At 48.3% G+C, this 25649-nt stretch overlaps 1 protein-coding gene across 1 annotated transcript in view; it reads right to left on the bottom strand.

Annotated features, from left to right (window-relative positions):
• The window catches only part of LOC140906191 (tubulin beta-4B chain-like), a 61186-nt gene that overhangs the window by 6245 nt on the left and 29292 nt on the right, over positions 1-25649 (bottom strand). The window contains exons 3-6 of the mRNA XM_073329685.1: positions 5724-5831; positions 3627-3722; positions 3104-3165; positions 705-846 (exon numbers count right to left, since the gene is read on the bottom strand). Of these exons, the coding sequence (XP_073185786.1) occupies positions 705-846; positions 3104-3165; positions 3627-3722; positions 5724-5831 (408 nt within the window). The remainder of the gene's footprint in view (positions 1-704; positions 847-3103; positions 3166-3626; positions 3723-5723; positions 5832-25649) is intronic.

Raw genomic sequence — 25649 nt, 5'->3', positions numbered from 1 at the left:
CGGAAACGTTTCCAATGGCCGTGTGCTGGGTGCGCAGACACCAAGGGTGGAATGCACCTGTGTAATCACGCAAAGAAGAACTTTAGTTTTTGCATTTAATTTCCAAACAAAGGGGAGATAAAAGTGGCCCAAGCCCATTAGAAATTAAGTGGGACCCCACTCAGCTTTGACCTCACTAAAATGACATGGGGAAAACAAGCAGACCCCCCATGTCATTGACAACGACAGGGTGAGGGAGGGTCAGGGTCAAATCATTGCCACTTTCATTCCCTGACTGGTGAAAGGCATTTTCTGCCAGGCTGTATTAGCAGGGCAGCGGTGCATCTGCAGTCTCGCCAGCCCCAAGTGAGTGGGGAGTCAGACTATGTCTACACTACAGCGTATGGCGGCAGAACTTACATAGCTCAGGGGTGTGAATACCCGCCCTCCCCCCCGGGCAACACAAGTTACAGCGACATAAGCGCTGGTGTGGACAGTACTCAAAAGCTCTCCCCTCGCCATAGCTACTGCCTCTCGCAGAGGTGGCTTCTGGTTGGAAGGAAGTTTGTACGGTGCAGATGGAGGGAAATGTGAAATAACCTGGGAGGACCTACTGAAAAAAATTAGTTCTCTTGTTTTCCCATCACAGCATCTACCTAGCCCTCCATCCATGAAGTATCCAAGCACCTTCCACATAAAACCAATTGCAAGGGCAAAGTCCCTACACACCAGCTCCTGTACCGCCGCCGAGGCTATGGAAAAGCACCGTCCCACAGTAACAGTCTCTGCGCTCGACCTCCTTCCGCAGACTCTCCATCGTCCTTTCTAGGAGGTTCTTCTCGCTGGCTGAGTGCAGGCCATGGTATCCTGTCAACATTAAACCATTTGGAGGCCAAGGTGAGCTCACCTCAGCCATCAGTGCTCAGACAGCTTCTGGGGTCACGCGACGTAAGGATTTTTTTTAATGATTCAACACCTCATTCATCTCTGCATTAAAGGCATATCGTCTATATCTGAATCCTTGTGCGTGTCACTGTGTCTAAACTAATCTCAGCAGAGCAACAGCTGCTTCCAGTGCAGGATGAGTGAAGGCCAGACAGTGCAAACACACCACTTCAGGCTACACCAGGAGTTTACACACTGGGGTGCACTGGCCCCAGGATCAGGGGAGCCTAAAACCACCCTGGCCTCCCACCCCTATTGCCATGCACCAAGCAACACTCAGTGCGAGTGGATGGATTTATTTCAACACGCTCAGGAGGCTGAGCTCCAGCTACCTCCTAGCGTGGTGAATCCAGATCCCGTGTGCACGCATCAAGAGCATCTGCTCTACCGTGGCCAGGCCGCTCCAGGGGCAGATCAGAAGACTGTCCCTCCCAAAACCCAGGTCTGCCAGTATCAGGATGCAGAGGAACTACTGGAACACGAGCAGGGAAGGGGCTAGCTTTGACTGCGTATCTGTAGGTGGAGGTGAGTGGGGCAAGGGGCCTGAAAGCCCAGTAAGGAGGCTTGCCATTCAAAAAAACCCAAAACACAGCTCTATAAATTATGGGCTAGAGAGGAGAAGCAACCTCCAAGGAGGGAGAGGAAGGGCTGCTTTGTCTGTGGGCTGAAAAGGGCCTTTTTATTACTGTTTGTGATGGATGTGGGCATGTTGAGATATTTTTGATGCCTGTGTGCGCCTCGGTTTCCCTCTGGGCTTTGCATTGCCATGCACTGAGTGTAAAAGGAAGGGATGAAGGGTTGACTGAGCAGCCTGGTTGGAAACCAGAGTCATAACAAACGGAACAAAATCGGCACAGGTGAATGGAGGATCCAAAGGGTGAATGGAGGATCCAACAGCCAGGACAATCACACTTCGCGACCACAGCCAAGAAGAAGCAGATTCTCCCCCCGCGCATCCCCACAAGAAGCAGAGCAAAGCCCCCCCCCCCCCCCCCATACACACACACACAAGCGGGAGAACAAAGGGGGGAAATAGTGTCAGGTGACCACGTAAAAAGCTGAGCTCACAGAGATACCGCACGCACAGCAGGAAATGGAGACAAAACAGAGAGAAAGAGACAGGGCCAAAATGGATTTTGCAGCAGCTTGCCTGGAAGAGCCCTGATGCTGCCTTAGCTTCTCTCGGCTGACCTAAGGACTTTCAGATTCTGTAGGCCAGGTGACTAACACACTGTTACCTGGTTCTGAAAAGGCTGCCTGATGTCCCTGCAAATACTCATTGGGAGCATGGAAGGGGAACAGGGCAAGCCTGCTGCTGGAGTCTGGCTTTGCTGGAGGGAGCCATGGAGACAGACATGGTTGGCTGGCACCTGAAGGCCCAGTTTTGGAGTCCTGGAAGTCACAGGCTGGGGCCTAGACTGGACCTTGTGGATCTGTGACCTTATTAAAGCCAAACAGTGCTACATGCTGGCGAATACAAACTAAGGAAAAAGACGTCCTAGTAACAGACATTGGGACATCACTGGAGCAGTGCTAATTGCTATCCACGGAATATCTTACTCGTCTTGTTTTGCTGATGGAGGATGTGGGCTGACTGTCATTTTATCAGAGAGCCAAAGGAGCATTTCCATTAGCTAGCAGTAGTATTAAGGTTTTTACAGCCTTATAATAGAATATCCGGGTTGGAAGGAACCTCAGGAGGTCATCTAGTCCAACCCCCTGCTCAAAGCAGGACTGATCCCCAACTAAATCATCATAACATGTAGGAACGCCAGTCATGGACCAAGACCCCATTGTGGTAGGCACCATACAAACCGAACAAGACGACAGTCCCTGACAAAAGGAGCTCACAACTGAAGTACAAGACAAGAGATTGACACAGACAGGTGGACATGGGAGTACAAGGAAGCAGCGAGACAAGACTGATAGGCTGTGGTCTTGCACACCAGCAGCCGAATCTGATCAGTTATAACGAGAGAGGAGCAGCTTTCCTTGCCATTGCTTCCAGCAGAGCACAATGGCGCATGTATGTCGCAGCCGCAGGCGTGAGGGGGGAGCTGCCTTAGGAAGCAGGTGGCTCAGAGCTGCACTGCAGATACGTATTTTTTTCAAACCTTGATGGACTTCTTCCACACCCAGAAACATTTCAGCGAGGGGGAACTGAAAGATGGACTCTTACCATAAGCCCAGTTGTTGCCTCTTCCTCGCTTCCCCACGATAAGATTGGTCTCCCTGAAAGAGCTGGGAGAGGAGTTAGGATCTAGTCTGTGCGGAGGACAATCACACTGAGCCTTTCACACACGACTCTTGAGCAGTTTTACCAACTTGACAAGGGGAAGTCTAGAAGATTCTCTTGGGAGGCAGGGGGAAGCAAACAGAGGCCTAGACTTCTCTCGGCCCCTTGCCCCAGGGATGTACGAGGGGTGTGTGTGTGTGTATGTATGTGTACGCAAGATGCAACCCAGCTCCTTGCAACCTCTGTGCTCCCACCAGGCACACATAATCCTATAGGGGGCAGGAAAGACCAGGGAGGAGTAAGCCCGTGCAGTCAGCGCACTGGGAGGTATTGCACCAGGGACTACTGATTTGATTTATTTAGTGTACCAGTTAATTATTGTATATGGCACCTAGTACCAGGGCAGCCGTGCGCTGGGACTTCAGCCTGGGTTTCAAACGAATGAGACAAGCCACTGTTTTCTTACCCTCTCCTGACTCGTTTCTGCAGCTTCCTCACCACTTTGGGTTCACTGTCCACACAGATAGCACTTAGCTTTCCATCGGGGGAGCAAAACGGATATCTGAAAAGGACACGAGCTGTGTGTATGGGGAGCCCTCTTCCCTGAAACCTGATCTGGACTCCACCTAGCAGGGTGCTCAGCACAGGAGTTCAAGAGCGTCCATTCCTGAAGGTGACTTGGTAAATACACTGCAAGTGGACTCCCAACAACTCTGATCCCCACAGCAAATCCTTTCTGAACTCAGGGAACAGTCCTGCCCTGCCCTGGGAAGATGGGCTGGATGACCTACTCTATCTTCTCCATTTCTCTTTTCTAGGTAGCTGTTACTTCTCAGTTACTCCTGAGGGCATTCTGTGCCAAACAATTAAAAATTCTGCACCAAAAAAATAAAAATTCTGCAAAGTTCTGCAAATTTTATTTGTCAAATAAATATTTAGGCTCCAGCATGGCATTGGGGAGCACCGGCCACTGGCTGCACAGAGGTGGGAGATCACGGTACAGCTCCCGCCCTGGGACATGGACTCAGTGGTGAGGCTGCACCCAACCATGACACAGCACAAGGACTGGGCCTGCCCCAGAAACACCCCAGGCCCCTACCCCTCCTTGCCAGTTGTACCAGGTGTGGGCAGACAGGCTCAGCAAGGCAGGATCCAAGTGTGGAGGGGCTTAGTGTGCTGGATCCAGGTTTGGGTTGAGAGGGTCCTGTGTGGGGCAATCTGGGTGCGGGCAGCTCAGTGGGGGATCCGGGTGTGGGGGTGATCTGGATGCACAGGGCCTTGGTGGGGGGTTCTGGGTGCAATGGAAATGGGACTCTGCAGCAGGTCCTGGTGAAGGTGGTTGGGGCTCAGTGGGAGGTGGTCTGGGTGTGAGGGGGATAGAGCTTGGCAGGGGGGTCTGGGTGTGTGGGAGCTCAGTGGGGGGTCCAGATGCTGGGGGAGGGAGGCTCAGTGGGGTGGGGATCCAGGTGCAGCTGGTTGGGGGTCGGTGGGGTGGGGATCCAGGTGAGGGTGCCTTGTCAGGGTGGTTGAAATGTAGGGGGAGTGGGGCTCATGGGGGGGGGGTTCTGAGTGCAGGGGGCTGAGGCTTGGTGGAAGAGTCTGGGTATGACAGGACTGGATGCATGGGAGTTGGGTGGATGGGGGTACAGCTCCCTGTACAGGGATACCTTCCGCTGCAACTGAGGAGTGATGGGTGTAGGAAACTGGGGCGGGGGAGGAGTTTGCAGAGCTTCCTGCAGCTTGGGGAGAAATCTGGGGGTGGGTCTGACCTGGCCCTGGATGCCGTGCAGGGGAAAAGGAAGTCCTATCCTCCCCAGCCCAGCTGGGACTAGCAGCTGAGCCTGGCGTGGGGTAGGAGCCACCAGCTGGGTCTTTCCCAGTCCCGCCCCCTGCCCCACCGTGATTTACCTCTCTGCCAGCTTCCCTGGGCACCCAAAACATAATGCTGGGGAGGTCTGCATGACCGCTCTTGTGGCTCCCCTTTGCTTCCCCATCAGAAAGTCATTTTTCTGTGGGGAAGCAAAGAATTCTGCGGGTGACATAAATTCTGCACATGCGCAGTGGCGCAGAATTCTCCCAGGAGTACTTAGAGCAGTTCCAGGGGTACTTCCATCAAAGGGTAGAAACAGTTACATTTGTTCATATTTATATTGGAATTTGGACTCTAAACCCAGAGTTTTACATACCCTTCCTTTGGCTCAAACATGCTGGCAGGGGGAATACCTGCCTTTGATCGGAGGCCAGCAAGGGAAGGTTTTGATCAACAGCATTAATCCCTCTGCCCCACCTTGCAGCATTCTGGTATTTAAAATGGTCTGTGGAAAGTGAACTAGAACAATGATCTTACTGTTATCAGAAATATAAAGCTAGGAGCACTCCGCAAGGGTGCATGCGGCCTTGTGATAGGACTGCCAGTTGCACAGAGAGTGCAGAACTCCTAAGATTACCCTCTGTTAAGAGCAGGGATGGATCAATTAACTCATTTGACTCCAAGTACTAGCAGGCGTAGGCTCATGAGTAGCTTAAAACTGGTTTCCTCCTTAGAACTGCAGAGTTACCATACCTGTCAGCCTCTGCATGCGGCACCTTCTCACTGGTTAGGATCTGCCACCACTCCTCGCCAATCTGATTGCCACATTGTCCAACATGTAACCACACAGCAGACATTGCCCTGAGAGCAGAAATACACATACAAAAATGTAGGTGGTAAATACCTTAAAGAGTCAATGTCAAGTCCTTAAACTCGTTTTCTGACCTGTCAAGAATGTATTATAATCTAATACAGCGGTTCCCAAAGTGGGTCGCAATGCTGTTTTAACAGGGTCACCAGGACTGGTTTAGACTTGCTGGGGCCTGGGCTGAAGCTGAAGCCTGAGCCCAACTGCCTGTGGCTGAAGCCAATGCCCTAGGGCTTCAGCTTTGGCCATGGGTCGTGGGACTCAGGTTGCAGGTCCCCCCACCATGGGGTGGTGAGACTGGGGCAGGCTCAGACTTTGGTCCCCCCTCCTGGGGTCCTGCAGTAATTTTTATTGTCAGAGGTGGGTCACAGTGCAATGAAGTTTGAGAACCCCTGATCTAACACATTGCTGCCAAGGCTAAACAATATACACAAATTACCAGTTCTGCAGACCCTACAATAGCCCCATGTTTTGTGCTTCTTCTGCAGGGGCAATGAGCTAGCAAACAGAGAATTGTGTGGGGCACTAATCGATGAGGCTGGGCCAAAAGAAAGAATAGGCCAGATCCTCAGGTGGTGCAAATGGATGTTGTTCCAATGAGGAACAGACACAATATATTTCATGCCTCATAAAGGCAAAAAGGACGGAGGTTCACAGGAGAGCCACTAACTTCAGCCAGGGATTGTGGGGGTTCAGCACTTCTGAAAGAAATCAGGCCCTAAAAGCAATGTGAGTTGTTGTTAACTAAACAGTCATCATCCAAACGGACTCTGTGCTCCCTTGGAAATACAGGGATGGGGCAGCAGAGGGGGAATTGACATTTGCAAAAGGGCAAATGCTACAATGAACAGGAAAAAATAATTATTTTCAAATTCTCTCTCAGGGTCAGAGCCACAGGTCCTCAGCGTGGGTCATTGCCTGTCTGTAGCTGTAGGGGACAGAATCAAAGCTGTCTGGATGGCTGATGAAAGACTAGCCCCCACCTTCCAGACACTCCCTTGGTTTTGTTCTGCCTCTGGTAGCTACTGGCAGGGTAGTGGAATCCAGCATTTACTGCGATAGGCAGAACATTAATTAGTAATGTGGGATAATATTTGGTCTAATTTGGACATATTGGTCACCCTAAAAAGGGGCGGGGGGCTTAAGAGGCTGTGTTTCTCCTGTCTGGAGTTATCACAGTGCACCCCACACCGCTGGATGGCGGAGAAAGGTCTAAAGAGGAGACCAAGGCTCTGTCCCTTCCACTCTGTTCCCCTGCCAGAAGGTGCAGGAGGAGAGGTTTGCACCTTATGCATTCCGGCCTTCTCATCTGCTGGGACTGGGAAGGATTTGCTTTGGCACCCTTCTCTGACCCAGGCATCAGGTCCACATGAGTTCCCCACCTTGGGGAGTCAGACAACCAGGCTGCGGCTGTCTCGAAGGATGATAGGAAAACGAAGAGAGCCATCCAACCACCAGAGGTGCTTGTGCCAGAGGACAGTGGCCTGGTGTGGGAAAACCATAAGCAAGAGTGGCCGAATCCACCACAGATGGAGCAAGGAGTGGCACAGAAGACCACTTGTGGCATGCGTCCCTGCATAGCGCAGATCTCATCATCTCCCCCCACCCCCTTGCTGGGCAGTTCGGTCTCGATCCCTTAGGAAGTTAGGAATTATGCATCTGTAAGCAGTGTTAGGATGAGCTCCACCCTGACATCTGGTGGTGAGGTGTGGCAAGTTGTGGAAAAGAACTTCAGGGGCTGATCTCATTTGCATAGGCACACCCACCCCGCCTAGAATGAGGCCATAGCTGCCCAAGTGGTCACTTTGGCTGCTGTGGGATCCCCAGTGTCTCTGTTATTGGGGCAGGAAGAATAAATTGTTATTACCCTGATTATGGGAACTGTGCTTGGAACTGTACTTGGCCTTTTGTTATGATGTAGGGACTCACCATCAACTAAGTGGCACTCGCTAGGCAAGGGTCATGGGTTGCAAAACTCTGTTAATTGAGAGAGGCTGGGGACAAGTATTAATACTTGGTGGCATGGGCCCCTTGGTGAGGGCCTTACATGCTAATTGCAGTTCCTCCTCTCTCCACTGTGGAATATCAGAGCTAATTTTGATTTCATTAGGAGTCTAGTTACAGGCGCTGAGCTCACTTTGGGCTAACAGTGTACCAGTACTGAGGCTCCCCTACTACAAGCTGAATTCACCAAAGAGCTGAACTGACTAAGAGCTGAAATCACTGAGCGTTGTGTTAAGCAGTGGGGGAGCCTGAAGACGTAGTGTGGAGCAGTTTGCAGGACGGCTGGAGTGCCTTGTGGACAGGCTGGTGGAGCAGTTCATGGGATGGCGGGAGCTACTTGTGGGCCACGGAGTGGAGCTAAGCGAAGGAATTCGTGGGGCAGCTGGCGGAGCGAAGGCCTATGGAGCTGTGGGGTGGTCAGCTTCAGATCATGTAAGGTGCCTCTTACCCCCGTCCCATCTCCACCCAGGTTGGGAGGTAAAGCTCCGCAGATAAACTTTCGAACTCTGGGGCTGCCCTGACCAGGGACAGAGACTTTTGGGTCACTGGACTTTTGGGACTTTGGGTGATTTGGGGTTGCTGGACTCAAGAACCAAAGGGAAAGGGGCATGCCCCAATTTGCCTGGGGTGGGTTTTTTTTGCTCATGGGTTGTGTTATGAATCCTGTTGGTGGTGTTTCCCCAACATAATGCCACATTGTTTCTCTCTGTTATTAAAAGGCTTTTTGCTACACTCAGACTATGTGCTTGCGAGAGGGGAAGTATTGCCTCTTAGAGGCGCCCAGCGGGGGTGGTATATATTTGTCCCAGGTCACTGGGTGGGGGCTCGAGCTGGTTTGCATTGTGTTATTGGAATGGATCCCCTAGATATTGAACCCGGCCCTTGTTGCTGCCAACTCTGACGGGCAGAAGGCAGCAAGGAAACAAAACAACCAAGCAGGATTCAAAGCAGTATGGGGCTGTTTAGCTGGGTTGCTTGAAACCCCTTCGGATAGGGAGGTCCCTGGCAGCAGCAGCTTGGAGCGTAGCATGTCTGGGCAGGCCTCTCTGGCAGAACACTTCATGAGCAATCAAAGGAATAGAAAGGTTGGCAGGAAAGGAGGGCGGGGCGGGGGAAAGGCCTAGGCTAACCAGACCCCACTTAAGCTGCAGTCAGCCATTCCACAGCTGCCAGGCTAACAGGACCCTGCTCACTGAGGGTCAACCAAGTTTCATGGAGTCAGCCTCAGAGGGCTCAAAGGGAGAGCAGCCCAGAGGTGGAGGAACAAGCAGGCAGCAAGGGGCCCCCTGGCCCACCACTTATTTCTGACTAAATTTATCTGCCAGCTTTAACCAGGTGTGAGTCAGCCCTTATAGAAGCCTGAGTGAGAAAAGGAATAGCCAGCCTTACTACAGGCCAAAGTATCCTTTTCACGGCTACTTCTCAAAGCACAAAAAGCGAGGCTACAACAAAAGCTGATGAAACAAGTCTAAGCCAGAAAGGGAAGAGATCTTCTTTCCTCAATGCAAATTCCAACACTAGAAGTAACCTCTGACTGCAGTCAGGAGAGGTCCATCAAGCACCTCCCAGGGGACGGGGGGGGAAGGGGAGGATATTAAAATGCAAGGACCAGTGGCCTCTCTCAATGGTGGATAGATCAGTCCTGGATGTGGCTCGACAAAGGAATGGCAAACTTTTCACAGAGTCCGAATCATCGTTTTCTCCCTTCTCCACTATCCTCAAAAGATGCAGAATATGCAGAAGGCCACAGACAATCATTTGCAAATAGGTATAACAGAGAGAGAGAGTTCCTGAGGCAGAGGAGATGTTTTCCAGCCATTACTCAATCTTATTTCTGGTACCCAAGAGATTCGGGGAGGCTAGAGTGGTGTTGGACTTAACACCTGAACAAGTTCATAAGGAGGACCAGGTTCAAGATGGAGACCTTGAATTCGATACTGGCGGTGATTTGCCAGAGAGATTAGCGTTCATCAGTCAACCTGAGGGAGGCTTACCTTCATGTGCCAATTCACTAGCCACACAATGATAGTCAATGGGCCACGGTAATAAGAGGGTACAAAATACATAGGAATGAGAGTAGGTTGTGCTGGTAGGGGAGTGGCACTATATGTGAGAGAAAGCGGAGAGTCAAATATAATAAAAATCTTAAGTTAAACTGTACCATAGAATCTCTATGGATAGAAATTCCATGCTTGAATAATAAGAATAAAGCAGTAGGAATATACTCCTGACCACCTGACCAGGATGGTGATTGTGAAATGCTCAAAAATATTAGAGAGGCTACAAAAACACACACATGAAAACCCAATAATAATAATGGGGGATTTCAGCTATCCCCATATTGACTGGGTACATGTCACCTCATGACGGGATGCAGAGATAAAATTTCTAGACACCATAAATCACTGCTTCTTAGAGCAGCGAGCTAGTCCTGGAACCTGGAAGGGGAGAGGCAATTCTTGATTTAGTCCTACGTGACACACAGGATCTGGTCCAAGAGGTGACTAGAGCTGAGCCCCTCAGTAATAGCGACCATAATGTAATTAAATTTAACATCCTTGTAGGGAAGAAAATACCAAAAAAACCCACCACACTAGCATTTAACTTCAAAAAAGGAAACTACACAAACATTAGGCTAGTTAAACAGAAACTGAGGGTTACCAAAAGAAACTACAGCATTTGCTCAAGAAACTCCCTGAAAAAGCACAAGAAGAAATCTGCACAGACACACGCCTGGAACCCCGACCTGGGGTATTCTATCTGATACCCAAGATCCATAAACCTGGAAATGCTGGACGCCCAATCATCTCAGGCATCGGCACCCTGACAGCAGTATCATCTGGCTATGTAGACTCCTCCCTCCTCAGGCCCTATGCTACCAGCACTCCCAGCTATCTTCGAGACACCACTGACTTCCTGAGGAAACTACAATCCATCGGTGATCTTCCTGAAAACACCATCCTGGCCACTATGGATGTAGAAGCCCTCTACACCAACATTCCACACAAAGATGGACTACAAGCCATCAGGAACAGTATCCCTAATAATGTCATGGCAAACCTGGTGGCTGAACTTTGTGACTTTATCCTCACCCATAACTATTTCACATTTGGGGACAATGTATACCTTCAAATCAGCGGCACTGCTATGGGTACCCGCATGGCCCCATTTTTATGGCTGACTTAGAACAACGCTTCCTCAGCTCTCGTCCCCTAATGCCCCTACTCTACTTGCGCTACATTGATGACATCTTCATCATCTGGACCCATGGAAAAGAAGCCCTTGAGGAATTCCACCATGATTTCAACAATTTCCATCCCACCATCAACCTCAGCCTGGACCAGTCCACACAAGAGATCCACTTCCTGGACACTACGGTGCTAATAAGCGATGGTCACATAAACACCACCCTATACCGGAAACATATTGACCACTATACTCTATTCAAGCCTAAGTTAATTGTATCCAATTTGCAAATGAATTCCAATTCAACAGTCTCTCGCTGGAGTCTGGATTTGAAGTTTTTTTGTTGTAATATCGCAACTTTCATGTCTGTAATTGTGTGACCAGAGAGATTGAAGTGTTCTCCGACTGGTTTATGAATGCTATAATTCTTGACATCTGATTTGTGTCCATTTATTCTTTTACGTAGAGACTGTCCAGTTTGACCAATGTCCATGGCAGAGGGGCATTGCTGGCACATGATGGCATATATCGCATTGGTAGATGTGCAGGTGAACGAGCCTCTGATAGTGTGGCTGATGTGATTAGGCCCTATGATGGTGTCCCCTGAATAGATATGTGGGCACAGTTGGCAACGGACTTTGTTGCAAGGATAGGTTCCTGGGTTAGTGGTTCTGTTGTGTGGTATGTGGTTGTTGGTGAGTATTTGCTTCAGGTTGGGGGGCTGTCTGTAGGCAAGGACTGGCCTGTCTCCCAAGATTTGTGAGAGTGTTGGGTCATCCTTCAGGATAGGTTGTAGATCCTTAATAATGCATTGGAGGGGTTTTAGTTGGGGGCTGAAGGTGACTGCTAGTGGCGTTCTGTTATTTTCTTTGTTAGGCCTGTCCTGTAGTAGGTGACTTCTGGGAGCTCTTCTGGCTCTATCAATCTGTTTCTTCACTTCCGCAGGTGGGTATTGTAGTTGTAAGAATGCTTGATAGAGATCTTGTAGGTGTTTGTCTCTGTCTGAGGGGTTGGAGCAAATGCGGTTGTATCGCAGAGCTTGGCTGTGGACAATGGATCGTGTGGTGTGGTCAGGGTGAAGGCTGGAGGCATGTAGGTAGGAATAGCTAGTCTAGTTGGCAGCCGGTGTCAAGTGGAGTGCCCCAGGGGTCGGTCCTGGGGCCGGTTTTGTTCAATATCTTCATAAATGATCTGGAGGATGGTGTGGATTGCACTCTCAGCAAATTTGCGGATGATACTAAACTGGGAGGAGTGGTAGATACGCTGGAGGGCAGGGATAGGATACAGAGGGACCTAGACAAATTGGAGAATTGGGCCAAAAGAAATCTGATGAGCTTCAATAAGGATAAGTGCAGGGTCCTGCACTTAGGACGGAAGAACCCAATGCACAGCTACAGACTAGGGACCGAATGGCTAGGCAGCAGTTCTGCGGAAAAGGACCTAGGGGTGACAGTGGACGAGAAGCTGGATATGAGCCAGCAGTGTGCCCTTGTTGCCAAGAAGGCCAATGGCATTTTGGGATGTATAAGTAGGGGCATAGCGAGCAGATCGAGGGACGTGATCGTCCCCCTCTATTCGACATTGGTGAGGCTTCATCTGGAGTACTGTGTCCAGTTTTGGGCCCCACACTACAAGAAGGATGTGGATAAATTGGAGAGAGTCTAGCGAAGGGCAACAAAAATGATTAGGGGTCTGGAACACATGAGTTATGAGGAGAGGCTGAGGGAACTGGGATTGTTTAGTCTGCAGAAGAGAAGAATGAGGGGGGATTTGATAGCTGCTTTCTACTACCTGAGAGGTAGTTCCAGAGAGGATGGTTCTAGACTATTCTCAGTGGTGGAAAAGGACAGGACAAGGAGTAATGGTCTCAAGTTGCATTGGGGGAGGTTTAGGTTGGATATTAGGAAAAACTTTTTCACTAGGAGGGTGGTGAAACACTGGAATGCGTTGCCTAGGGAGGTGGTGCAATCTCCTTCCTTAGAAGTTTTTAAGGTCAGGCTTGACAAATCCCTGGCTGGGATGATTTAATTGGGTATGGGTCCTGCTTTTGAGCAGGGGGTTGGACTAGATGACCTCCTGAGGTCCCTTCCAACCCTGATATTCTATGATTCTATGATAGCGGTCAGTATGTTTCTGGTATAGGGTGGTGTTTATGTGACCATCGTTTATTAGCACTGTAGTGTCCAGGAAGTGGACCTCTTGTGGGGACTGGACCAGGCTGAGGTTGATGGTGGGATGGAAATTGTTGAAATCATGGTGGAATTCCCCGCACTTCCGACGTTCTTGTTAAACCTTGGATTTGTGCTGGAAATGGCCCACCTTGATTATCATACACATTGTAAGGAGAGTGATCACTTTAGATAAGCTATTACCAACAGGAGAGTGGGGTTGGGGGAGAGAAAACCTTTTGTAGTGGTAAACACCCATTTTTTCATGGTTTGTGTGTATAAAAAGATCTTCTGTGCTTTCCACAGTATGCATCCAATGAAGTGAGCTGTAGCTCACGAAAGCTTATGCTCAGATAAATTGGTTAGTCTCTAAGGTGCCACAAGTACTCCTTTTCTTTTTGCGAATACAGACTAACAGGGCTGTTACTCTGAAACCTTCCCCAGGAAGTGGGGTGCAAGGGTTGGGAGGATTCTGGGGGGAAATACGTGTCCAAACTACGTTTCCCAGTAAACCCAGTTAAAATTTGGTGGTGGGAGTGGAAATTCCAAGGGCAAAGGGTAAAATTAATTTGTACCTTGGGGAAGTTTTAACCTAAGCTGGGAAAAGTAAGCTTAGCAGGTTTTCATGCAGGTCCCCACATCTGTACCCTAGAGTTCAGAGTGGGGAAGGAACCTTGACATCCTCTATCAGAGATACAAGATAACTCAGGTACTTCCTTTGGGATATCCTCCAATTCAGATCCATCAGAATCCTTGTCCTATGCCAGTTTGGGGCACCCTACCATCACCTCAAATGAGGAAAGTGGGAAGATGGAGCTAAAACTCTCAGCAATGTCCGTCAGGCTTTCATAATTTGTGTCCATGGCATTAAGGAGAATGTTATTAGAGGTTGCATGAACCAAGATAGCTTGACCTTGGGTGGCAAGCTAACAATAGATGCTTTCTTACATGATATAGCTGGTGTGCTTGTCTTAAGAAAGGGAGGAAGATATGAAGGCCCTTCCTTCAGTCAAAGTTTTACTTATGAAATATGTTTAGGAATAAAAGACATTGGAAGGCATCTGATGAAGAAATAGCCAGGGTGAGATTTCCTCCCTTTTCAATAGGATGACAGCTGCTGAGAAAGCTCTATCTGGGCTTCCAGACACTGAAGACTTGTGAGTAACAGAAGCCTCACTGAGCATCTTGGATGACAGAGTCCTGTGAACATGAGACAAACCAACCTGCTAACAGCACATCAGGAAGGTTCCCAGCAAGATAACCAGACTCCACTTCCCCTAAGTTCTTCAGCCACATTTACTAACAGTCACATTTACTAACAGTTCATTGTTTGGTATTTACACAGAAGGAGCAGGTGTGGGATTCTATGACTCAATGAAGTAGAGTAAGACTGGAGAACTCAGAAGATACAGGGTATGACCTAGAGTTTGTTGCTTCTGCCTATGTCACCATCAGCCTAACCACTCCAGAATGGTGAGTGGAGTTGCAGAATTCCATGCTTGTCATGATTTGTTTTGCTGCCTTGAGGCTTCCACTTACTGACAACACCTTTTTAAAGAAAGCAAAGAATTTTTTTTTTTTTTTTTTTTGCAGCTGTGATATGAAACAGAGAACAGAACTGGAAACTGCCTTCCACTCACTAATTGCAAAAATGCTTCAGTTCTCAAGACTTACACAACTATGAGAAAAACCCACAAGCTCTTTCAGCTAGCCCAGTTCATGTAATACTTTCTCAAGAAGCTACACTGTACCTGAGGGCACTGGACATTTATGCCCTACAGAGAGTCTGAGTCTAAAAATAACCTCCAAAGAAGCTACAGGAGAAATAGGCTCAGGTGCACCATACTCCAATTGTATAGACCTGTCATTTGTATGAACAGAAGAAACACCTGATGCAGTGCAAGGAGCCACCTTTGCCATCCGCTCTGTTTTAACATACACATAGCCCTTTAAAAGTCACTATGTGAGTGACAGCATCTCAGTACTTAGCAAGACTCACAAGTAAACCACCACTGATGTTTTCTCATCTCCCTCTTCTCAGTTGCATTCGGTCAATTACAGCTTTTCACTATTAAACTGAGACGGTAACACGATGATTCAATAATACATTTCCCCTTTGCAGCAATTGGGCTGCACTATGTGTTTCCTGCTACTCTAAACACTTTGAAAAGAGTCTATGGATGCAAGTCCCTTAATGGACAATTGTGCCCTAATGAGACTCTTCAAAGGACTTTGGATCAGGGCCTTGCATGCCAAAGGAAGCACTATTTTCCCAACCCCAGGCAGTAAGAGGTCAGCTTATGTTCTGAAATACAAGGTTTTATTATAGTCCTTACAGATTTTTATCCTAATGTAGCTGCAGATTTTCTTGTTATTCATATAGGCTCTGATTCAGCAAAAACTTTAAGTCTCATTGACTTTGATGGGACTACTCATGTGCTTAAAGTAAACCACATGCTTAACAGCTTTGCTGGTTCAAAACTAGCAAACGTCTAGATAAAAAATAGGAACAGATGGTCCATTTTCTATTACTGATCTTACCAGGGACTCTCAAATTCTCTCCCTTGTGTGGAGCGCATCTTAACGGGCATTGTCTTATGGACACTTCCCTCTTGTTTATGATCACATGAGCCACCTCCACTCCCATTTGTAATCGAATAACATGCCTTTGGCAACTATGGCAGTTGCTTCCATGGAAAAGGACTATTAAGAAGGTATTTAATGTATTTTTAACTGCCATTCCATGCAATTAAGTAGCTGGAAACAAGGATCAGAGATAGCACTACATGACCAAGTAGTGTTCAGTACACACCCACACTTCAGGCACTTATGTTTTATTCAATAACTGATCCAAGACTTCTCATTCCTATGACTCTACTTAGTTAATTTAATAGCCTCTGAGGATGCAATTTATCCAAGGCGCTTCAGCATTCCAAACAAATTAGACCTCCCAATTCTCCTTTGTCTGACTCTCTTGAAAAAGCCCTACTAGGATGGAGGCGTACATTTAATTACATTCAGTATAATATCTACAAACACTTTCTGCACATGTACCCACACAGGAAAGCTTTTGTTCAGCTATAAGATCTGGTATCCAGCTAGGTTTGTTTTTTTTAAACTTCGCTTTCCAACTGAATTGCACAAGGAGATGAAGTGACTGATTCAAGGCCATAATAACTAAAAGCAGTTGAATGGGTATTTATTTCACTTTATTACCCCCTTTGAAATCACCACCAGGTCACGGTGTCAGGCAGCTTTTGCATTACAACTTAAAGAAAAAACCCTCTTGTAAAGGGAAATTCACCAGATACCATCTAACAGCTGAGTCTAGTCTCAAGTTAGAGGTAAAATTGTTCGCCAATTGTGAGAGGTAATCCCAGTTGCTAGTTCTCTTAGATCTTCCAACCTCCCATCTTTGACCATGATGCGCTGTTCAGTAGTGATTGGGAAGCTGTGGTATTTGATTCCGTCACTGAACTCAAAAGGAAAGATGGAAAAAAACAAAGTCTAAGTAAGCCATCATCTGGGCCTTCTAGCGAGGGACTATGTTCAAGTGCTGAGTGAAGGACATTATTAGGGCCAAGTAGTTGTCCCTGTAAGGGGCAGAGTTTTCTGATGGGAATCAAAAAGAAGAAACCTGTGGTGATAATCTGCACCAGGACACCTTTTAAAGTGCCAGCCAAGCTATAGGAAAGGGTAGCAAGGTGGGTTTCCTCTCGCCTGTAGTGCGGGTAGGTCAAACCAACCAACCAACCAAATACTGTTCTTCCCTTGATGTGGGGTTTCATCTTGTTTTAGAAGGATTCCCCCAGTCAGCCCCTTCCCCTGTCTCCAGACTACAAGCAGAAAAAACAAAACAACCTCCACCACACAGTTCTCCCCTTTCCAGGGTACAAACAGAACTCACCCATCAGGCCCAGTTCACCACTGTGTAGTTTGCCCCCATGCAAAGGGAGTATAAAAACACCACCATTCTGATTTGGTAACATTTTACACACACTATGCACTGGGGTAAATACTGCACCAGGTGCCGGGCAGTGGGGAATCAGGACCAGAGAATTCTCATCGTTCGAGAGTGCCAGCTGGGCCAGCCAGGCTCCCCCATCAGGCTGAGGCCTGGTCTATACCTAAAACTTAGGTCAACTCAGCTATGAAAAAAGAAAAGGAGGACTTGTGGCACCTTAGAGACTAACCAATTTATTTGAGCATAAGCTTTCGTGAGCTACAGCTCACTTCATCGGATGCATACTGTGGAAAGTGTAGAAGATCTTTTTATATACACACAAAGCATGAAAAAATACCTCCCCCCCACGCCACTCTCCTGCTGGTAATAGCTTATCTAAAGTGATCACTCTCCTTACAATGTGTATGATAATCAAGTTGGGCCATTTCCAGCACAAATCCAGGTTTTCTCAACCTCTGCCCCCCCCCACCCCGCACACACACAAACTCACTCTCCTGCTGGTAATAGCCCATCCAAAGTGACCACTCTCTTTACAATGTGTATGATAATCAAGGTGGGCCATTTCCAGCACAAATCCAGGTTTCCTCAGACACACACCCCTCCAAAAAACACACACACAAACTCACTCTCCTGCTGGTAATAGCTTATCCAAAGTGACCACTCTCCCTACAATGTGCATGATAATCAAGGTGGGCCATTTCCAGCACAAATCCAGGTTTTCTCACCCCCCCGCCATACACACACAAACTCACTCTCCTGCTGGTAATAGCTCATCCAAAGTAACCACTCTCCCTACAATGTGCATGATAATCAAGGTGGGCCATTTCCAGCACAAATCCAGGTTTTCTCACCCTCCGCCCCCCCCCCCCCCAAACTCACTCTCCTGCTGGTAATAGCCCATCCAAAGTGACCACTCTCTTTACAATGTGTATGATAATCAAGGTGGGCCATTTCCAGCACAAATCCAGGTTTTCTCAGACACACCCCCCTCCAAAACACACACACACAAACTCACTCTCCTGCTGGTAATAGCTTATCCAAAGTGATCACTCTCCCTACAATGTGCATGATAATCAAGGTGGGCCATTTCCAGCACAAATCCAGGTTTTCTCACCCTCCCCCCGCACACAAACTCACTCTCCTGCTGGCAATAGCTCATCCAAACTGACCACTCTCCTTACAATGTGTATGATAATCAAGGTGGGCCATTTCCAGCATAAATCCAAGTTTAACCAGAACGTCTGAGGAGGAGGGTAGGAAAAAACAAGGGGAAATAGGCTACCTTGCATAATGACTTAGCCACTCCCAGTCTCTATTCAAGCCTAAATTAATAGTATCCAATTTGCAAATGAATTCCAATTCAGCAGTTTCTCGCTGGAGTCTGGATTTGAAGTTTTTTTGTTGTAAGATAGCGACCTTCATGTCTGTAATTGTGTGACCAGAGAGATTGAAGTGTTCTCCGACTGGTTTATGAATGTTATAATTCTTGACATCTGATTTGTGTCCATTTATTCTTTTACGTAGAGCTGTCCAGTTTGACCAATGTCCATGGCAGAGGGGCATTGCTGGCACATGATGGCATATATCACATTGGTGGATGTGCAGGTGAACGAGCCTCTGATAGTGTGGCTGATGTTATTAGGCCCTGTGATGGTGTCCCCTGAATAGATATGTGGGCACAGTTGGCAACGGGCTTTGTTGCAAGGATAGGTTCCTGGGTTAGTGGTTCTGTTGTGTGGTATGTGGTTGCTGGTGAGTATTTGCTTCAGGTTGGGGGGCTGTCTGTAGGCAAGGACTGGCCTGTCTCCCAAGATTTGTGAGAGTTTGGATGAGCTATTGCCAGCAGGAGAGTGAGTTCGTGTGAGTTTGTGCATCCGATGAAGTGAGCTGTAGCTCACGAAAGCTTATGCTCAAATAAATTGGTTAGTCTCTAAGGTGCCACAAGTACTCCTTTTCTTATTGTAGGAGAGTGGTCACTTTGTATAAGCTATTACCCGCAGGAGAGTGAGTTTGTGTGTGTGGTTTTTGGAGGGGGGGTGGGTGAGAAAACCTGGATTTGTGCTGGAAATGGCCCAACTTGATTATCATACACATTGTAAGGAGAGTGATCACTTTAGATAAGCTATTACCAGCAGGAGAGTGGGGTGGGAGGAGGTATTTTTTCACGGTCTCTGTGTATAAAAAGATCTTCTACACTTTCCACAGTATGCATCTGATGAAGTGAGTGTAGCTCACGAAAGCTCATGCTCAAATAAATTGGTTAGTCTCTAAGGTGCCACAAGTACTCCTTTTCTTTTTGCGAATACAGACGGCTGTTACTCTGAAACCTGTCAGCTATGAAAAATTCTCTCCCCTGAGTGATGTAGTTAAACTGACCTAAGCCCTGGTGTTGATACCACTAAGTTGATGGAAGATTTCTTCTGTCAACCTAGCTACTGCCTCTGAAGAGGGTGGGTTTACTACAGCGACAGAAAAACCCCTCCTGTCACTGTAGCCAGTGTCTGCACCACAGCACAACAATGACATAGAGCCACTGTCACAGCTGTGCCCCAGGAACACTCGCAGGGTAGACGTACTCTGAGACTAGCATTTCCCCATCAGCCATACCTTTCCTATTCCTCCTTTTTTGTACCGGGCACTGGACACTGTAACATAAATGAGACCCACCTACATCAGTTCTCCAGCCAGTTGGCCCTTTCCAGAGCTGGCTCCTGATAGTGGAAGGACTTACATATGCACTTAACTGTATGCACTTTGAATACAGCCATTGAAATCAATGTGATTACCTGCAATGCTTAAAGCACATGGGGAAGTCTTTCCAGGATTGGGGCCCTGGTAGGAAAACTAGGTGGTGAGGTTTGGTCCTACCTGGGCAGCGTTGCACCAAATGACTGAGGGCCTCCTGAGAGCCAGACGGCTAGCATACCTTGTCACTGAAAGTCAAACAGCAGGGCAAAGGGGAGTTTCGCCACTGACTTCAATGGGAGAAGGATCAGAACCAGAATTAAGGTAACCAAAACTAGAAAAAAATTCTGTCTTCAGTGGGAAGAGCATAATCAGTGAGCTGTCAACTACTGGGAACCTGGCGTATTTCATTAGTTCAGTATAGTGCTTTGAACATGTTAAAGCACAATATGAATGCTATTATTAATAATTATTAACCTATTAAGGCTTATGGTTGCATAGTTAATTACACAAGTCTGAAATGTAGTAATTAAGTAAATATGCTGGTTGCAACAGTATTATTAGAAAAACTGGGCCTAATTTGTCAGTGAAGTTATACCAGGGATGCCACTAGCAGATTCTCTTTTCAACACTTGTTAAGCAACTGGCATTCGATAAGTGAAAGGTGCAGAATGTTACATAGATGTGGCAAGATGAACCTACACTGAGGCTTAATTGAGGAGAAGATGTTTGCTTGAATATGATGTCATAATGTCTCCACCCTAAATTCTTCCAATCCTTCTGCTTCCGTGGTAAGCCCCTTGTGGAGGGACCCTGGGGCACAGTCAGTAGTGATATAAGTGGTAACGTAAGTTGGTCAGCAAATAGGTGCAAGGGATAGGCCTCTCATGGTCTATCTCCAACCTACTTATCTCCCATTTGTTATCAAGATATCAACTCCTGCCTCCCGTTGGCCCAGGATGCCCGCCTCCAACACCCACTTATTTCAAACAAGCACCTTTGTGCTTTCTTCAGTGCTGCCCCTCCCACTTGGGAGGAACTCTCCATCAACATTTGCAAAACTAACTCCTGATCCTCCTTCAAATCCTCCTCAAACTTCTCCTTTGCTGTGATGTCTACAAAACACCTGAATGGGTAGGCTGCTGGTGTGCTGAGATCATAGCCTATCATGCTGACCAATACTATCTCAATGCTTCCTTGTATTTCCCTGTCTGTCTGTCGCCATCTGTTCTCTCTCGTCTTATATTTAGATTGTAAGATCTTTGGGGTAGGGCCAATCATATTGTTCTGTGTTTGTTCAGGTCTTGGTCTATGACTAGGCTCCTAGGCAGTATGGTAATACAAATAGCAATAGTAGTCTAGGACTAGCACAGGTTTGACGTTCAGTGGGTGTTGCAAATTAGTATAATTTATGCAGATGTGATAGTTTTAGGCCTAAACTCTGTTCTTGGTATAAGCAGTTCTCATTGAATAAATGGCAGATGTTACACCATGACTAAATTTGGATCTCAAAGGGTTAGAGACAGTCACGGTGGAACTCATCTGGGGCTTGCATTATCCTAAACTATTTTGTTAATTCTTTTCCTGCTCTAATCCCTTAGTACATTAATTATACTCATTTTGCACCCCCACTGAATGCCACGTTAGTACAAGTTACACTAGGCCATTTACACACCTGTCTTCTCACCAATTTACTTGCATTGCTTACTCCAAGCTGCCCACCAGAGCCAAACACCCTGCCATCGCTCCACAAACAACAGAGCTGTCAATTCTTCATGTTGTATCAGGACACGCAGGCACGTTGCTTCGTTGCCACCTGACTCAGCTCAGTGCTCTCGAGCTCCTGCAATATATCTCATATGAGCTTAACCATCCAGTTCTGCCCTCTGTCTTGCTCATTTCCTCATTCCATAGGAAATCAAGAGTGGCTAAAACAGTAATAACTTATAAGTTAAGCAAATGATTTCCTAGATATCCCCCTAACATAAGTTAATCACAATGTGAAGGAGTGCGCAAGCTCTTCAGAAATCATTAGGGAAAAAGAAAAAAAATCTTTAAAGACAAGAAACACCCCAGCCCAATATCTAAGCTGGAGCACATGCTCATTGGCCTTTGGAAGGTGTCAGAACGTACAAAAGTCACAAGATGTGGCCCAAGGAATCTGAAGACGCCATAGTGAATCGTGATCTTAGTCTTGCCTTGTGTATCTTTGAAACAGTCCTGAAGAGGGGGCGGCCTTTCAACCCTGTCCCAGGCAAAATGAGATAGGAGTTTCATTACTGACCTGGTTAGTCAGGACAGGTGACCATCTTATCTTAAAGAAGTAGGGTGACCAGGTGTCCGGTTTTCGACTGGAACACCCGGTCAAAAGGGACCCTGGCGGCTCTGGTCAGCACCACCGACCAGGCCGTTAAAAGTCCAGTCAGCGGTGCTTGTGTGCGTGACCAATTAGGTATAATTCGTAACACTGGGGAGCTAAGGCAGGCTAGTCCCTACCTGTCCAGGCTCCGCACCCCAGAAGCGGCCAGCAGGTCCAGCTCCTAGGTGGGGGGAGCCACAGGGCTCCGCGCGCTGCCCCCACCCCGAGCACCGACTCCGCACTCCTATTGGCCAGGAACAGCAGCCTAGAATCCTAGAACATCAGGGTTGGAAGGGACCTCAGGAGGTCATCTAGTCCAACCCCCTGCTTAAAGCAGGACCAATCCCCGATTTTTGCCCCAGATCCCAAATGGCCCCCTCGAGGATTGAACTCACAACCCTGAGTTTAGCAGGCCAATGCTCAAACCACCGAGCTATCCTTCCCCACCAATGGAAGCTGGGGGGGGGGGGGGCGTACCTAGGGGCAAAAGCAGCGTGCAGAGCCACCTGCTGAACCTCCGCCTAGGAGCCAGACCTGCTGGCCGCTTCCAGGGCACAGCGCAGAGTCAGGACAGGCAAGAAGCCTGCCTTAGCCCCCGCACTGCGCCGCTGAATGGGAGCCACCCGAGGTAAGCCCATGCCCCAACCTCCTGCCCCAGCCCTGATCTCCCTCCTGCATCCAAAGCCCTCATCCTTGGTCCCATCCCAGAGCCTGCACCCCCAGACAGTGCCCTAAACCCCCCCGCCAAAACCTGGAGCCCACTCCCACACCCTGAACCCCTCTTTTCTGGCCCCACCCTGGAGCCCGCACCCCCAGTTACAGCCCTCACCCCCTCCCACACTCCAATCCCCCGACCCAGCCCAGTGAAAGCAAGTGAGGGTGGGGGAGAGCAAGGAATGTAGTGGGGCAGGGCAGGGCAGGGCCTTGGGGAAGGGGCAGGGCTAGGTTGTTCAGTTTTGTGCGACTAGAAAGTTGGCAACCCTATGAAGAAGCCCCATTCAAAGTGAACCAGTAAGAGGTTTGTCTCCTCTCATAAGGAGGACAGATGGAAACAAGTGGACCAGTCAGGCTTCTGTTCTCCAGAAGCCCAAGGAAGAAGCACTATAACATGTGGTTCAGCTAAGACAAGTTGTTTCTTTTGGCCTTCATTTTGAAAAGTTCTGAGAGGGAGAATAGGCCCTGTGACTCAGGACTCTGGTATTTTTATTCTGTAACTCGGTACTAAATACAAAATGCAGGAAGGGACTTTTTCTTTTCACCTGGAAAAGCTGGTGTGTTGTCCCTATGCTGATCATGGGCCTTCCAAGAACAGCATAATTGAAACCTCAATTAACTGAACAAGGACACCTTTGTGCACAAACAGCTCTCTTAGGGTATGTCTACACTACGAAATTAGGTAGAATTTATAGAAGTTGGTTTTGTAGAAAGCGTTTTTATACAGTCAATTGTGTGTGTCCCCACACAAATGGTCTAAGTGCATGTAGTCGGTGGAGTGTGTCCACAGTACCGAGGCAACCGTCGACTTCCGGAGCGTTGCACTGTGGGTGGCTATCCCACAGTTCCCGCAGTCTCCGCCGTACATTTGAATTCTGGGTAGAAATCCCAGTGCCTGATGGGGCTAAAACGCTGTCGCGGGTGGTTCTGGGTACATATCGTCAGGCCCCCGTTCCCTCCCTCCCTCCGTGAAAGTCAGTGCAGATAATCATTTTGCACTTTTTTTCTTGAGTCACCTGTGCAGACGCCATACCACGGCAAGCATGGAGCCCACTCAGCTAACCGTCACCGTATGTCTCCTGGGTGCTGGCAGACGCGGTACTGCATTGCTACACAGCAGCAGTTTATTGCCTTTTGGCAGCAGACAGTGCAGTATGACTGGTAGCCATGGTCGACGTAGTCCTGGGTGCTCTTTTAACCGGGTACCTGGGCAAACATGGGAGTGACTCAGCCAGGTCATTTCCCTTGTTTTGTCTCAGGCGATTGAGTCCTACCGGCAGTGCACTGTCTTTTAATCTGCAGCTAGCAGAAGATGATGGCCAGTAGTCATACTGCACCATCTTCTGCCGAGCACCCAGGTGTTGACGATGGCTAGCAGTCGTACTGCACAGTCTGCTGCCAGCAAGGTGTATAAAGATAGATGAAGTGGCTCAAAACAAGAAATAGACCTGATTTCTTTTGTATTCATTTTCTCCTCCCTCCCTCCCTCCCTCTGTGAAATCAACGGCCTGCTAAACCCAGTTTTGAGTTCTATCCTTGAGGGGGCCATTCAGTTTCTCGCAAAGCCACCCCCTTTGTTGATTTTAATTCCCTGTAAGCCAACCCTGTAAGCCACATCATCAGTTGCCCCTCCCTCCGTCAGGGCAACGGCAGACAATTGTTCTGCACCTTTTTTCCGTGCAGACGCCATACCACGGCAAGCATGGAGCCCGCTCAGATCACTTTAGCGATTAGGAGCACATTACACACCACACGCATTATCCAGCAGTATATGCAGCACCAGAACCTGGCAAAGCGATACCAGGTGAGTAGGCGACGTCAGCGCGGTGACGAGAGCGATGAGGTCATGGACACAGACTTCTCTCAAAGCACGGGTCCTGGCAATGTGGGCATCATGGTGCTAATGGGGCAAGTTCATGCGGTGGAACGCCGATTTTGGGCTCGGGAAACAAGCACAGACTGGTGGGACCGCATAGCATTGCAGGTCTGGGACGATTCCCAGTGGCTGCAAAACTTTCACATGCGTAAGGGCACTTTCATGGAACTTTGTGACTTGCTTTCCCCTGCCCTGAGGTGCAAGAATACCAAGATGAGAGCAGCCCTCACAGTTGAGAAGCGAGTGGCAATAGCCCTGTGGAAGCTTGCAACACCAGACAGCTACCGGTCAGTTGGGAATCCATTTGGAGTGGGCAAATCTACTGTGGGGGCTGCTGTGATGCAAGTAGCCAACGCAACCAAAGATCTGCTGATATCAAGGGTAGTGACCCTGGGAAATGTGCAGGTCATAGTGGATGGCTTTGCTGCAATGGGATTCCCTAACTGTGGTGGGGCCATAGATGGAACCCATGTCCCTATCTTGGCACCGGAGCACCAAGCCGGCGAGTACACAAACCGCAAGGGGTACTTTTCAATAGTGCTGCCAGCACTGGTGGATCACAAGGGACATTTCACCAACATCAATGTGGGATGGCCAGGAAAGATACATGATGCTCGCATCTTCAGGAACTCTGGTCTGTTTCAAAAGCTGCAGGAAGGGACTTTATTCCCAGACCAGAAAATAACCACTGGGGATGTTGAAATGCCTATAGTTATCCTTGGGGATCCAGCCTACCCCTTAATGTCATGGCTCATGAAGCCATACACAGGCAGCCTGGACAGTATTCAGGAGCTGTTCAACTACAGGCTGAGCAAGTGCAGAATGGTGGTAGAATGTGCATTTGGACATTTAAAA

Source organism: Lepidochelys kempii, chromosome 2 (genome assembly GCF_965140265.1).
Source record: "Lepidochelys kempii isolate rLepKem1 chromosome 2, rLepKem1.hap2, whole genome shotgun sequence".
NCBI classification, from domain to species: domain Eukaryota; kingdom Metazoa; phylum Chordata; order Testudines; family Cheloniidae; genus Lepidochelys; species Lepidochelys kempii.
The sequence above is the reverse complement of the archived record's forward strand: the minus strand, read 5'-3'. Positions and strand labels throughout refer to the sequence as shown.